This window comes from Eublepharis macularius, chromosome 8 (assembly GCF_028583425.1).
Source record: "Eublepharis macularius isolate TG4126 chromosome 8, MPM_Emac_v1.0, whole genome shotgun sequence".
In the NCBI taxonomy this organism is placed as follows: domain Eukaryota; kingdom Metazoa; phylum Chordata; class Lepidosauria; order Squamata; family Eublepharidae; genus Eublepharis; species Eublepharis macularius.
The window spans coordinates 100044537-100060577 of NC_072797.1; the positions used below are offsets into that span (position 1 = coordinate 100044537).

At 41.3% G+C, this 16041-nt stretch overlaps 1 protein-coding gene across 4 annotated transcripts in view; it reads left to right on the forward strand.

The window, feature by feature from the left end:
* TRPM3 (transient receptor potential cation channel subfamily M member 3) overlaps positions 1-16041 on the forward strand; it is a 510178-nt gene that overhangs the window by 473859 nt on the left and 20278 nt on the right. For all 4 annotated transcript variants that reach the window (XM_054986519.1, XM_054986520.1, XM_054986521.1 and 1 more), the window contains 4 exons: positions 1835-1975; positions 3683-3811; positions 7226-7477; positions 10190-10364. In XM_054986519.1, coding sequence (XP_054842494.1) covers positions 1835-1975; positions 3683-3811; positions 7226-7477; positions 10190-10364 — 697 coding nt within the window. The remainder of the gene's footprint in view (positions 1-1834; positions 1976-3682; positions 3812-7225; positions 7478-10189; positions 10365-16041) is intronic.

Sequence of the window (16041 nt, forward strand, 5' to 3'; positions counted from 1 at the left end):
TCTTAGCTGAGAAAAAGGCCTTTTTGAATAATTCAGTTTTGCATTGTTTGTGGAAAGCCAGGAGGGTGGGGTTTCTCCTAACCTCCTCAGGCAGGCTGTTCCATAGGGTAGGGGCTACCACAGAGAAAGCCCATGTACGGGCTGCTGTTGATTTTGCCCATGTACTGGCTGGCACCTGCAAGAGACTCTGTTCAGATGAGCAAAGCTGCCGTGGAGGGACATAGGGAGGGAGGTGGTCCCGTGGGTGTGCTGGACCAAGGCCATGAAGAGCTTTGTATGTAATAACCAATATCTTGAACTGAGCACAGTAACTGATAGGTAGCCAATGGAGTGACTGTAGGATGGGAATGATGTTCAAGCTCCCGCTCGCTCCTGATAATAGTCGAGCTGCAGCATTTTGCACCAATTGGAGCCTCCTAGTTAACTTAGATGGGAGACCAATGTATAATGCATTACAATAGTCAAGTTTTGATGTTACTGTAGCGTGGATCCAGGTGGCCAGGTCGGCCGTGTCAAGTTAAGAAGCCATTTTCCAGGCTAGAGTGAGATTGTAGTAAGCATTTTTTGCAGCTGCCTTAACTTGTTTTTCTAGTAGTAGCGCTGGATCCAGTATAACCCCCTAGACTCTTATCCAAGTCTACAAGGGTCAAATGAACTCCATCGGAAAAACAATGTTTTTCAAGATCACCAACTTCCCAACAAGCGTCACTTCAGTCTTGTCTGAGTTCAGTTTTAATTTGTTGTTTTTCAGCTATTTCACTACAGCTGTCAGGCAGCGATCTAAGATTTCTACTGCATCCTGTGGGGACCAGAATAGCAAGATATAGAGTTGAGTAACATCTGCATATTGATGATATCCAACTCCATAGCTGCAAATGAGTTCTCCTAAAGGTTTTACATAGAGGTTGAATAACATGGGAGATAAGACTGCACCCTGCAGGACCCCACAACATAGTTCCCATTGTGGGGATAGCTGATCTGCAATGGCAACCTTTTGAGTCCATCCCATGAGAAACAATTTAAACCAGTCCAAGGCATATCCTTTGATGCCCACTTCTGTTTCTAAACATGTCAACCGGATGGCACGGCCTACTGTGTCAAAGGCTGCAGACAGATCCAGGAGGAGCAATAAGGAGGCATGGCCTTTGTCTATATTCAGACAGAGATCATCCACTAACACTGCTAGTGCCGTCTCTGTCCCATGCCCTGGTCTGAATCCAGACTGGAAAGGGTCTAGAAAGTGCTAGAGTTTTCCAAGAAGATCCGGGGTTGGTCAGCTACTGCTCTCTCAATCACTTTGCCCAGAAAGGGCAGGTCTTATCTGTTCAATTTTGAGGTTTGTACTTTAAGAAAGATATAAGCAAACTGAAGCAGGCAACAAAAATGAAAAACAAGCCCTAAGAGGAAAGGTTGAAGGAATTGGGTATGTTTAGCACGGAGAAGAGTAATATAAGCATGGTCATTCTAATCAAATGCCTAAAGACTTGTTTTCTGCCATTCCAGAAGGCAAGTCTAGATCTAATGGGTTTAAATTACAGGAGGGTAGATTTCAGCTGAATATTAGGAGGAACTTTCTAGCAATAAGAGCTCTTCAACAATAGAACCACTTCCCTGGAAGAAGGGGCGGGCACTCTCCTTTGCTGCAGTCTTCAATCTGATGCTAGACAGCTATCTGTCAGAGAAGGCAGATGGGTTTTCTGTGTTCACCAGAGATTTGCATTAAATAGCTTATAAGGCTTTTTGAGTCTATGTTTGTCTTCGTTGAATCTAATCAAACTAAACTGGCAATTTGCAGTTAATCAACTATAGCAGTTTCTATTCTTTTTCACTTTAGGCAATGCTGGGACGTAGCAATGGAGAGTCAACACGAAAGAAGGAGGAAGAGGAAGTTCATAGCAGACATATATTGATTCCCTTTGGACGCAAGATCTATGAATTCTACAATGCACCGATTGTTAAATTTTGGTTTTACACTGTAAGGGGGAACTATTACTTTGTTATCTGTTATTAGTGGCACAAACTTGAATACGCCCATTCATTTAGTATGTTTTCATTGCATTAACCATGCAGTATTTGAATATCTAACTATGCACAAATGGGTTATAGAAGAATTTGAGCTCCTCTGTATGTTACTGGATAGTAACTAGGAACTAGTGGAATATGCTTATTCCAGTTCCTGCCAACTTAATGAGAGGGAATACAAGGATAGTCAACAAAAAATTGGCTTCCACAGTTGTAACTGTTAATGAAAGATCAGCTCTGATACTCACACAGTGTCTGCACCCTGACAGAACTCCAGCATGAGACAAGTTACCTGTTCACTGTCACTTCAGTAGACTGCAGCTGTATAAGATCCCCAGCACAGAAAAGGAGTTCTGCCTACTATGGAGTGAATAAAGGAAATTCTGCAAAGAGAGGGTTATGTAGGGTATACGGATGTGCACTTGAAAGAAATTCATTTTCGTTTGGACTTTGGGAATCATTCCCATTCTAGTATTCTGGATTATTCAGATTCCCAATACCATTTTGAGATTCAGATTCATCGATAGGCCCAAGCTAAGGTAGCACAAAGGAAGTGAAGTGCCAGACTGGCTGCATGCTACCTCTGTAGATCAACAGCAGAGGGCTGAGAGTGGTACTTCTTTGCAGGATTATGGCCAGTGTTCAGAGCAGCCTTAGGAATTCCAGCACCCGCTGGCTGCATAGCCAGCCCAATTACCACCCAGCCTAATTAAACTGAGCCCTGGGAAGACTGCCCTGCTCAATCAACCAGTCCACCAGATATAAGACTTGTGTTATTAGTTTTAGTGTCAAGGGCTTGGTATCAACTGGACTGGCCCTAATTCCAGAGTGCAGAACAAACCCAAAGAAACCCAACAAAATCACAAGCCAGTGTGGCAAGCCCATCACAACCAATTACAAACCAGCAAATCCAAGCCAAACCAACTTAGCAAGAGATGCTGTTGCAAGCCAAACAGAACGCAAGTCAAACCACAGAAGCCAAACAGAACCAAGGGCCAATATGGCAAGCCCAATACAATGTCAAACCAGAGAATCCAAGTCAACAAACCTGCAAGCCAGTACCAAGGCAGCCAGCCAAACCTGGAAAGACACTGACACCCACTGACATCATTTCCCCAAGGAAGCTTCAGGACATGAGAGAGAGGGGATTGGGGTACCCAAGTTCTCTTATCCCTGGAGTCTGTATCCTATTCCACACGGGCCTGCAGGAAGCTCTCAGGAGCTGCAGCTGCCCTTCATCACTCGTACTCCTGTTCCCTCCCACACCCACAAAGAAGAACGACAACAGCAATATAGTGTGCATGAGCTTTGTTTTAGTTACTTCTCTGGGTTCTGCTTGTTTTAATTGAGATACTCATCTCCTTTCCTAACATCTCTTGTTCCAATGATATTTGTGGCTTTTAATCTTTATGACAATAGATACATGAATATACCTGAAAATACTGCATCAGTATTTTGCAGATACATATTCGGACCAGATATATCCAGGGGAGAATGCATTAGAACTCTTGCCCCACAAGGAGGTCATGGCCCGGAATGTAAACCTTCTTGTCAGAATCTTACATTTTTACACAAATAATTTGATTAGGCGTGGAGAACTGTTACATATGGATGAGGTAACCTATATGACCAGCAGAAAACTGAGTTTATTTCTTTGTAGATGGCTTACATTGGGTACCTGATGCTGTTCAACTATATTGTGTTGGTGAAGATGGATCGCTGGCCTTCCACACAGGAATGGATAGTAATCTCGTATATTTTCACATTGGGGATAGAGAAGATGAGAGAGGTAATATTGTGAAAGGCCTGTAAATAGAAATGCTTTCTCATGTTCTGTTTTTCCTCAGGGATTAATTTGTTGTTTTGAATTTATCACAACTATCTTTTTCTTTTAAAAAAAAAAGTCATGTAAAGAGTAGAATTTTAATATAGTATTTTTGTGTGCTCCTGTTTTTAAAATTGATATTCTCTTCCTTCCTGCATTAAAATGTCATTTGTATTTTCTACAGGCAAGTATAAAAACTTGAATTGCTAGAATGCAGTTTTTAAATTTAACCTCAGCTTGATTTGACATCTAAATTCAGGCACTTCATAAAAACTGGAGTTTGTTTCATGACTGCAAACTGGGACCAGAATTAAATCATGATTTAAAACCACAATTTACAATTATGATATAAACCCCAATTTGTTAGGCTTGCAAATTGGATCAAAGACTCTCTAAACCGGAAACTCTTCAAACTCTGCTTCATGCAAAGAAGGGAGAGGGCGGGATAGGAGAAGCAGATCCCTCAAACCTGGGAATAAGCCAAGCTTGACCTTAGGACGGGAAAAAAGCAGTTTGCTCATCATACAGATATAGCCATACATAACAAGCAAGTTGTATGTAAAGAGTAATGGAAAGCAAGAAAAATTATATTCACAACAACCACAAGGGGGCTCTTTGTCATTGATTTTAAAGGTTTTGAGGAATTTGATGTAGCGGAAAGATAAGTAATATGTATGTTACATTTTCTTTTTTTTTTCTTTTTTTTTTTTCATAACTACAAAACACTACACCAGACTATCACAAGGAAAGGGAAGAGGGAAGGGACAAAGGGGAGTGGAAAAAGAAAAAGGGGGGGGAATGAACTACAAACACTAAACACTACACTTCAATGTTTCCCTTCATACTGTCATAATACAAAAATAGCTCCATAGAATAATGATGGAGTGGTTAATCATACAGAGAATAAACATTTCAAATTCTGATTAAACTTTCCTCCCCCTTCTGGGTCCCGGACGCAATTCTCTCTGTGCAACTGCTGTTGCAATGCTCTCCTCTTCCCCCCCCCCCTCCGGCTCCTCCTTTTCTTCGTTCTTGGTGCAGCAGAATTCTGGGTTTTTATTCTCAAAATCCTTTAGTTGATCTTCTGATAATATCTTATAGGCCTGATCTTTATATCTGAACCATATTCCTTCCGGGAATAACCATTTGTACTTTATTCCATGGTCCCTCAGAAGAGCTGCAAACTTTTTATATTTAAAACGCCGTTTCCGGACTAGAAATGGAACGTCCTTCAAAATCTTGACTTTCAAACCCATAAAGTCCAAATCCGCATTGTATGAGTTATATAGGATGGTGTCCCGAATCTTTTTAGTTGAAAAGTCAATAATGATCTCACGAGGCAACTGTCGCTTTGTTGCATATTTTGAAGAAGCCCGACGGACCTCCAAAATGGCGCTTTTAACCTCTTCTTTAGTCGTCCTCGCGGGTGTCGCCAGTAGTTCCGAGACCAAATCCCACAGATCCTCATTTTCCTCCTCTTTCACGTTTTGGAGACGCAAAATTGTCTGCGTTCGTTCCACTTGTAGCCCGATCAGTTGGTTCTCCACCAACTTCAACTCCTTTTTTGTAGCCTTCACAAGTGACGCACTTTCCAGAGCAGACTTTTCTGCCCCCCCCGCTGCTGCCTTAATGGTTTTCACCTCGCTTTCAATTAAGCCCACCCTTTGATCAGTTTCGTTCAGCTTGTCAACAAAGGGTTTTATAGCTTCCACCACCGCCCTGCGCACCAATTCTTCGAGCGACTCCCCTTTCTGCAAGGTGGCCGAGATTGACTTACCGAGAGCGGGACTTTGCTTCTTTGCTGCCATTTGGGGGGGGGGCGCCAACAAAATTCTGGAACTCCACGAAGGGGAAGAGCGAGTCTTCTTCAGATCAACCTCTCCTTCACAAACGCTTGTAGAACAGAAGGGATTCGCTTGTTTACAGGCTTCCGCCTGTTTCTTTTACTTGCCGTTTCTCGTTGCCCGGCGGCACTCGAGGCGCCGCGCACATCTGCCGGCCTCCATAGGGACAAACGGGCAATTCCCTCCCCGCATTGATTTCGGGGAGTTCTTCCCGCCGCGTCCCGGACCCTGGCTCCCTCCCTGGGAGTCCTGGGGGCTAATCCTTGCAGATCAGCCGCCCGGTCAGGGTGCCCGGTCGTTTCCTCCCGGACCAGCCGAGAGGAGCGTCCGGCATGGCTGAGAAAACGAAACCGACCATGTATGTTACATTTTCCAAAGAATTCTTTTCAGTTAAGTTGTTGTATCTTTATTTTATTTCCACTTATAAATATTTTTGAAAAATTGCTTGCTGATCTATAAATGTCGTTATGGCCTAGAGAGCATTCAGAGAAAGTGACTCCAAAATTTATACTGCAGTATCTCTAGAGATATTTTGTCTTCTTAGAATCCAGATTAACACCTATAAAGAGATTCCAATCAAATAGACTCCAAAAATTGCAGGCCAGATTAGTGCTAATGATTATTAAATAAAAAAGGAAACTCTAAATTTAATAGAATCACAATCTGTTCATAGGGTGTTCTACAAACAGAACAGAAGCTTTATTAATAAAGTAATGTCTTGTGCAGAATACAGATCTTAATAGCTATGTTTAAGCACCAAATCTGTCTGTAAAAAGAAAGTCTAACCCACTTTTTAAAGCACCTTATCCATATAGCAGAAAAGGGGGGGGGGTCATTCGGCAAGACTAGAAAGCAATCATAAATTAATGTAGAGTATGACGATATTATCCAACCCTGCAAAAGCATTGCAAAGGTTGCAGTGTGAAGACATACCCAAGTACACTGTAAATTCCAGTAAGAGGCAAGTATACTGCAGGTTGTCAACAGTCTGCCTTGATGCAATTTTCACAGACAATGTATGCCCAGAGTCCCTTGGAGGGACAGAAATTGTCTAAAACCAATAAAGAACTATGTCATCATGACCATGTCATCCAATGCAGATGTCCAAGAGCTGGAGCATTACTTTAGACAGACCAAGGCTGCAGGAAAGCCTCGCCATGTTTGCTTCATGAAGGAGACGTGCAAAGAACATTATGGCAATTATGAGTAAACAATGAAGCATCTCATGCATAAGGGGGGAGCAGGAAGGGCCCCGCTGAATCATCATTCATGTGTTTCCCTGGAACCCATTAAAGTACTGCTTCTCCCGGCCCTTCCTGTTCTGTCCCACGTTAAATTTCAGGCATCCCTCCATGCTCTCTAATGGGTGTCTGTCTTGGAGGCCAAGACGTTTGTGCTTCCCGTGCTGACGGAAGAACAGTTTCTTAAATTTGATTTTGGCTTGTGTAGTGTATGAATACTTGCCATGTTTCCCCCATCAGGAGTTAAAGTGAAGTAGCAAGTCTATCCCTACATCCTCTTTCGTGTTCTCTAGATATTAATGTCAGAACCTGGGAAGCTGCTGCAGAAGGTGAAAGTTTGGCTTCAAGAATATTGGAACGTTACCGATCTCATTGCCATTCTCCTGTTCTCTGTGGGTATGATACTTCGCCTCCAGGATCTGCCACTCAGGAGTGATGGCCGAGTGATATACTGTGTCAACATCATTTACTGGTATATCCGATTGCTAGACATCTTCGGGGTGAACAAGTATTTGGGGCCATATGTAATGATGATTGGGAAAATGGTAAGAAAAGTTTCCCATCCTTCATGTTTGTATTGCATGTTAAAAGTGAAGAAATAGGCATTGCTAACTTCATTCAACCTCAGGGTTTAGCACTAAACCTGTCCCTAGGCAATGCAAAATTCTTACCATTAGCCACCAAAAGAATACACAAGCATTTTCTGCATCTTCCTCCACACCATCTGTCTTCACTTTCTTAGCGTGTTGGGGAGGGGTGCCTCAAGCATCTGCAAAGAGATGTTTTCAACAGCAAATATTTTATTGCTCCCCTGTCATGTTTTTGGTTATTTATTTAGATTTATATCCCATTCCCACCCATTGCAGGGGGGAAAAACCCTATAGAGTATATGTGTTGCTGTTCTTCATTACAGTATTTCCAGGCTTTTCTTCAAAGAGTCCAGACAATTTTTGAATATATTTTTGAGAAACATTAAAGTCTAATAAAAACTGAAAAGGAAATCTCAAGGACACTTAAAGGAGTGATTACTAAATTGGTGCCTGCTGGCATGTTTTTGATGCCCACTTGCTTTTTCCTCAAAGCATCTCTTTCTCAAAGTAGCATGCCACTCCTTCTTTCTCTTCCCTGTAGCGAGAGAGATATCAAAAGAGCCTAGGAGGCATCAACTTTGTGTCTTCAGGGAGCACCCATTTTGAAACAGTTGTTTCCTTCAAAAGAGGGTGCTTGGCTTGCCCCGGAACCTCCTTACATTTTGTGGAAATTCCTTACATTTTCTGATTGGTCTAAGCCCATAGACAGGCATTTTGGGATTGGTACTCTTACACACAGCAGTCATTTTGTTGTGGTGCTTGCTACCTATTCTCAAAATTCCAAAAGTGCCCACAGGTTCAACAAGATTTAGGACCCTGACTTTGAGGAATGACAATAGATAGGAGAGTGGAGTAGAGCAGCCCTGATAGGAGGGCTCATTCCCTGACATTTGATGGTTGGCTCCGCCTCCTGTGGCAGCCATTTTATAGTTGCACCCAACCACTTTGTGCCCATAGACTCAAAAAGGTTGAGGACCTCCGCTTTAGCTTGTTACCCATCCTAAGCTTTGGAATGGGAAGAGATATAGTCCTATACAAATCAATGGGCTTAGAAAGGTGTGATTCTGCATAGGATTGCACTGTAAATGAAGCAAATCTACATAGGTCTTCCACTGATAGAAAAGGGGCACTTTATATTAGAACATGCCCTGACCTGGATAGCTCAGGTGAGCCTGATCTCGTCAGATCTCAGAAGCCAAGCAGGGTTAGCCTTGGATGGGAGACCTCCAGCAAAGACCAGGGCTGTAGAGGCAGGCAATGGCAAACCACCTCTGATAGTCTCTTGCCATGAAAACCCTGCCAGGGGTTGCCATAAGTCAACTGTGACTTGAGGACACCACATACGCACACGCACGCACGCACACACACACACACATATATGAGAACATAGTAAATTGGTATGTAAATATATCCTATGAACAGACTGTTATATTTGAATCTTCAAACCATTTTTGAGAAACATTACTGAATTCTTGTCAAAATTAGAACGCCTTCAAAGCAATAAGCAATTTGGAGGGGTTCATCTTGAAGTACATTGTAACATGCATGTGCATTTCTTAATTCCCATGAAGTGACTACTCAACACCTTAACTTATGAAGCTAACTTATAACTGCGTGAATCCACTGGTTCATCTAGTTAATATGATCTTTTCTGACTTGAGTAGTAACTAGCAACACTCTGTCTTGAGCAAAGGAAGATCTTTCCAAACATCTGCTGTTACAGAGATTCTTTAACTGGGGATCCAAGCAATTGAACTGGAGACATTTTGCATGAAAAGTATGTGTTGTACAACAAATCTACAGCCTCTCTCCAGATAATAACTCATAGCTGAATATGTGAATTGTCTCCATTTTAAAAAGCACTGTGGTTGAGTTGATATAATATAAACAAAGATCTTTGATATTAGTAATAAGATAGCTCCTTCACATGGCCAAGCCATCTCTTGATATGATATATACAAACTGGCCTTGAAAAATTTCTATGGGAAAAGCCCCTGCAGTTCTTTTATTTGGATATAAAATTTAGAACCACACCTGACATCAACCTCAGTCAATAATTATGGAAATCAAAAGTGGCTGATTACTTTCGCTATGTATTTCTGGACATTATATAGGTTAGAATAAGTTAAACCAGTAAAATTCCTGTTCTTATGTCCAAACTAATTTTCAATATTTGAATTTGAAAAAAGAAATGCAGGGCATTAATTGTCCATAAGTATTCCTCAGAGGAGGTTTTTGATACAGCTTGCAACTTCTATTGCTGTGTCTACACTATATGTAGTGTAGTGCTAAGATAAAAGATATATGTCAACCTATGTAGAATTCTACAAAATAAACACTTTGATGGAGTCTCCTTGAGAAAGGTGGGTATAAGTAACATAAATAAATGCGTGCCTTTGCATCAAAGGGATTACAAGAATAAAATATGTCTCAAAAGCAAGGCATCTGAAGAGCCAATGGGATCCTGGAAAAGACAGCAGAAACCTGGACCAGTCCCAAGGATACAATAGGGGTGTGAAAGAAATAGCCATGACAAGCCAAATCACTTGTTTACATTACTGCAGCAATAGCAGTAAAAGGCCAGGTCGTTTGTATAATCTTTCCAAACATTTTCATTAACTTCATAGAACAAAGGAGCCAAACTATTTCTCTTTTTTTTCTTTTCAGATGATAGATATGATGTATTTTGTCATTATAATGCTGGTGGTTCTGATGAGCTTTGGTGTTGCAAGGCAAGCAATTCTTTTTCCCAATGAAGAGCCTTCATGGAAACTGGCAAAGAACATTTTTTACATGCCATACTGGATGATCTATGGGGAAGTGTTTGCGGACCAGATAGACCGTAAGCAAGTTTATGATTCTCATACTCCAAAGTCAGGTATCAACCTTTGATCAGGTGATGTCTTAAAAGATCATTTTAAACTCTCTCAATAAATGGCTCAGGATAGAGGACTCAAATATCACAGGAAAGTATAAATCTGCTAATGCCATTAAATTGTTAATTTTGGAAGATAACATCTATATTTGCAAGTAAATATAGCCATAACTCTGCTAAGCTATTCCTTTACTTTGTGGCACAGATAAATCACATTGGAAACAATCATAGCAACCAATTTATTATTTTAATTATGGGGGAATGTCTGAAGTATTTGTGGTATGTTGAATGGTACATGGAAGACATAAGGTATATCTACACAACAAACAAATCTTGATTTTATAAGTAGTTTAACTGTCATGGTATTCCTCAAGGAATTCTGGGAATTGCAGTTTGATGAGGGTGACTGCGCATTCTGTTAGAGGTCCCTATCATCCTTCACAGAACTGCAAGTCCAGGGAGAGGAAATGACATTTAAACATGTTTATATCTGTAATGTGTATTATACCCTGTTTCATTTTTCCATCCATCACTTTGATTTTGGAACATGCACATCAAACACAGTTTGCTAGTAAGCATTTAGCACAGAAAGTTACTGAACTAGACGTCTTCTTCTCATGACCTGTTTCCTTCTACTGATATATCCTGCAACAAGCAATATTATTTTGCCAAGTTCTGTCCAGCCATTAAGCAGGAGATGAAGGTCACAGTGTGTTTGAATCCGAAACCTATTTCCATATATGTTTTCCTGAGAATTCAATTGCCTGGCTATCGGCCAATGCCAGAGTTATCTTTTAATGAACCCTCCTGGTGCCACCTGGTGCGACAGGCCAGTACAGATCAGGGGTGACACGAAATGAACAATGAGAGGAGGGTGCAGTCAGGCATGCAGGTGAAGATTAGTTTGCACACCTTGTTGCCCATGTCCATGGGTGGCACTTAAAAGAAAGAATTTGCTTCAATGGAGGTTAGTTAGAAACCCCTCCATCTGCGTTCATAGAGATGTTATAAAACAAAGTGCATCTTCAGAAGCCTGTACTCAGTAAGGCTCATGCATATGTAGAATTCAAGAATATGAAATGAAAGAAGAGGTATTTCAGTTCTTTAGACTGTCCAGTCTGCATTAAAATAATTTCATCTGTACTGGCATTCACCTTAACTGACCCCCATCTCAATATTCCCATAAGAATGGGGAAACTACTAGAAAATTCATTATGAATGCTTTTTCTTCCTAAAGTTTATAACAATACATACTATCATCATAAAAGGATTCTGTCTAGAAAATTATCCTTCCTTTTTTTTTTCTTCAGTGGCCACATGGTATGCAAGCAAACAAAAAAACTGGTATTCATCGATTTTTTTTTCTTCCTGAGTTTGTTTCTTCTTTGTTCCATCTTCTTTTCTATATTACAAAAGTTTTCCTTCTTGGAGTATAGCAACAGTGCAGTCCTAACCAAAGTCACACCCTTTTAAGTCCATGAAAGCCAATGGATTTAAGACTGAGGACTGCATCGCAAGTTTGTGATATCTCTGACGAAGGGAGGGGGAGGGGAGAGTCACACACACTGTAGTTTCACAAAGGCTGTTCCTCTACAAGTGGCCATTTATTGATGTTGTACTAAGAAACTGGCATAGTGCAACAAATGCCGCAGCAATCCAGCTTTGGGGGGTGGGGGAGGCGTTCTTTTTTTCAGTGATGTGCTGATTCTAGTTTAGAACCATGCAAATGGAGAAAGGAAAGGACAGGAGTCTCTCAACATGAGCAGAGTGTGGCTGTAGATGTCTTTTGACAGGCTGGTGGATGCTGAGGCCATGCATGGAGATTCAGCATAAATCCGTGCTGCTTGAGCTGTGCATGGTGATGCAAAAAAAAAAAAAATCACTTCAGCATCAAGTAATACGTTTCTCCAGCCAGCCAGGTTGTGAAAGAACTTGTACCGTATTTCTCTTGGAAGGCTTATTCAGATGGCCATGTCTCAGGGATTAATGAGTTCTTACACTTTAGCATTGGGGGGGGGGGAGCAGGATGTCCTGCGTTTGTATTGTGCAAATGTGTCCTTTTTTTCTTGATATGTCCAGTCCGTTCACAAAGGTTTGGGGCTATCTGCTTGCTAGTAATTCTTTGTATTAATAAAGTACGTTTCTGCACAACGTTCTAAAATTAAGGACAAAGAAAAAATGTTACCTGACCACATTTGGGGGATATTTTATGTAACAAGGATCACTCACAAATTTAAATCTAGCTTCATGTCTGAATTTGCCCTAAGAGAGAAGAAGCCTGGGCTGGAATAGTGTGTGTGTTTTCAAGGAAATCTCCCTGCAGCCTCCGAAACTGAAGCTATCTTGGGTCTTACAGTCTTGCACAATCCATTGTCAAACAATAATCTGATTTCTCACATGTAACATGGTAATAGTCTCAAATATGTCAATTTGTAGCATAGGCAAAAAGTTGTAGTTTGGTTAAATTATATATTATTAGGTATTAACTTTTGGCACTGTTTATTTTTAATCTTACAGCCATATATTCTCCACACTGGTCTAAGCTAAATCAGCCACAATGGAGAACTCTGGAGTGTTTGTACTTTCTCAAATGTCAGCTAGCCCACCCTAACAGCTCAACATTCTTTAATAACCTTATTCTAACCTTAACAGTATCTTTTTTGTCCAGTTTTTGTTTTTGTTTTGTTTTCTTGAATTTTTGACCACTTCTTGCTGGCCCTAAATTCTGATTCCCATCCAATATTTACAACCTTCACAGTATACATTGGACTAAATTTTAGATAATATACTGTTGAATTTGAGAAACATACAAATACAGCTCAAAATAGCTTTGCCTTTTTGTGTACGTTTGATAAGCATGACAGTAGGCTGGCCAAGTTAATCGTCCACCTCATCAACTGGCAGCCTCTCCATTCCATAGATGTGTTTCCATGACTGTATTAAAGCCCTTGAAACAACACATCTAGTGGTTTCCAATCTCATGCATGGTCTCTGTAATTTTGGTGGTAAACAATTGCCTGAAATCTTTTTTATTCTGAAAAAATTGAATGTGCATGGATATTCTAAAGACTGTACTAGGAGTTAAAATGTATTTACAGAGCAGAAGTTCTTTAATTAAGAGTAAATAATGATTTAATATTTGCAGTGTTCATACATATCTATATATGAACCCAGAAATAACGACATTCATATTATCCTTATATACCGGGGGTATACTTGGAGCCTTGTTCTTCAGTGTCTGACCTAGGAGTCCACTTGAGTGCCTCCGTCCTCATTTCTCTGACTAGACTGTGAGGCCTCTGTCCCCATCCCTCCCATTACTATTGTCACACGTGCTAAAGCAAAGACCATTGCACACTATAGAAGGAATCAAGATGTGGAAGGAACTAAAATCAGTTTGCATTTGTTTCAACATTGCTGTGCTACAATTCATTACCCCAGTTAGGCAGTGCACTGACCTCCGGGGCCCGTGTCATGTGTTACTGCAATTTCTTCCTGGGACTCATCTGGTGTTCTTCCTTCACCTAGTACTCTTTCAGCCATGAAACCCTTGTTATTTGCCTTATCTTGATGTTGGCTTGGAGGTTGTTCTCATTCTTTAGTTCATGAAGTATTAGAAGGAATATAAAAAAAAATTATCCTCGATGTTCTCTGTCATAAGCTGCATTTAGTATCGTGACATTGCTTGAAAGGAAGAAGTCTTCAATTTTGGCAGGGAATGTTTTCCTCTGGGAAATGCTTGTGCTGCCAAAGGATGGGAGACATCCTTCTTAGTTGTTTTAGCTTCTATTTTTTCTCAGTACATATTCCAGAAATGTGATGTACTTTCATAAAATCACATGTACATAGGGTTGCCAGGTCCCTCTCCCCTCCTGCTGGGAGCGGAGGGAACCTGGCACTTACTTCGTGTTGGGCACATGGTCCTTCTCACTGCGTGCTTTGTGTGCACACACCCCTGGAGTGATGTAGTGATGTCGCTTCTGGAAGTGATGCCACTACAAAGTGCTGCAGTCCAGAAGTGATGCATGCATGGCACGTGTTCCCTGGATGCCTGTCGGTGGCGGGCAACCTCCGGGGGGCTCGCTACCTCCTGCCAATCACTGGGCGATTGCCAGAGGAGGGGGCAAATCCCCAGGAGTTTGCCTGCCACCAACAGCCACTTAGGAACCCTACATGCAAGGCCCATTAAAGAATGAACAATGTCTGAGCCATTACTATTGTAAGTACTATAGGTTGCCAGCCCCAGGTTGAGAAATTACTGGAGATTTGGAAGGGGTGCCTGGGGAGAGCAGAATTTGAGAAGGCGAGGGAGCTCAAAGGGGATATGATGACATACAGTCTGCCCTTTGCCATGTCCTATAGGAGAAGGAATCTCTTAGTCTGGAGATCAGCTATAATTCCAGGAGAACTTCAGGACCTACCTCAAGGCTAGCAACTCTAGGGTCGAATCCACATTCACCCTTTACCCGCATGTTTATCGGATATCTTCCATTTGCCTCCAATCCGCGATTTTTTCCTCTTCGTTCACATTCCTGCTTCCAATCTGTCTTTCTCGCGCGTCCCTCCGGTCACATGGCCGCTTGAAAACCACTTTTTTGGGCGGGACCTTTTTCCCCCGCCCTTTTTAAAAAAATTTTGAGTGCACTTTTCCGTTATTTCGATCTTGCCTTATAAAGAAACATCATTGAAGATAATGATGCCTCTCTTTCCCCCACTGACAGCACTGATGGCTCTCTCCCATTTCTTTTTTGGAAATTTGGAAGTATGTGGGAAGCTTTCGTGGGCATTTCCTATGCAGGACAGTTCAGTACTTGAATTTTACTGAAGTTTCACTTCCTTGGAGTGTCATTATTTCGATATTTCGTAATTTCGATATTACAGTAATATAAAATAAAAAAAATAAAAAACAGTTAAAAAGGAAGTTTCGCGAGTCCGTTCTGAGGATGGATTCACCCCAAAATGATTTTTCAAACTACCAGATTTGATTCAGAAACAGCATAATCAATAAATCCAATGCTATGAAGTCAAAAACAGTCTCTTGCAGACTACGGAGCACTTGCAAGTTGAATCAGCCAATAGGAACTCTCGGAACGGCTGGGAAGAGACAGGAAGGGGGGTGGTTTTTAAAAAAAACGCGTAAATTGCGCATTGGCCCGTTCACGGCCACCGTGAAACTCCCATTGAAAACCTGTGACCACATATTCGGGAGAAATGCGAATGAAATGCGTCTGTTTAATGAGGTAATGTGACCGGCGCTCGGGATTGCGTGGGGAATGCGGGGAACATGCGATTTAGAATGAGTAATGTGGATTTGACCTAGGTCTGAAAATATTGTCAAAATCCTAGTCACAGTGAATGCTCTAGTCATGAAGCTGGCATAAATGTAGCCATTGGCTCTTGTTAGTTGACTAAGGAAGAGGAAGAGACTAATTGAAAAGGCAACGAATCAGACAGGAAATTACAAAAAGAACACAGAAGAGAACATGGGAAACGAGGCTGACATAACATCCAAAAAAATGGGAGGGAAGAATGCAGGCATCTGCATTTCTATACAGAGTAACTGAAATTATACAAATGTGAACAAAATTGCACGGAAACAAAGTTTTCCTGTTTATGCTCACATCTCTTTTTAATAGCCATTTAT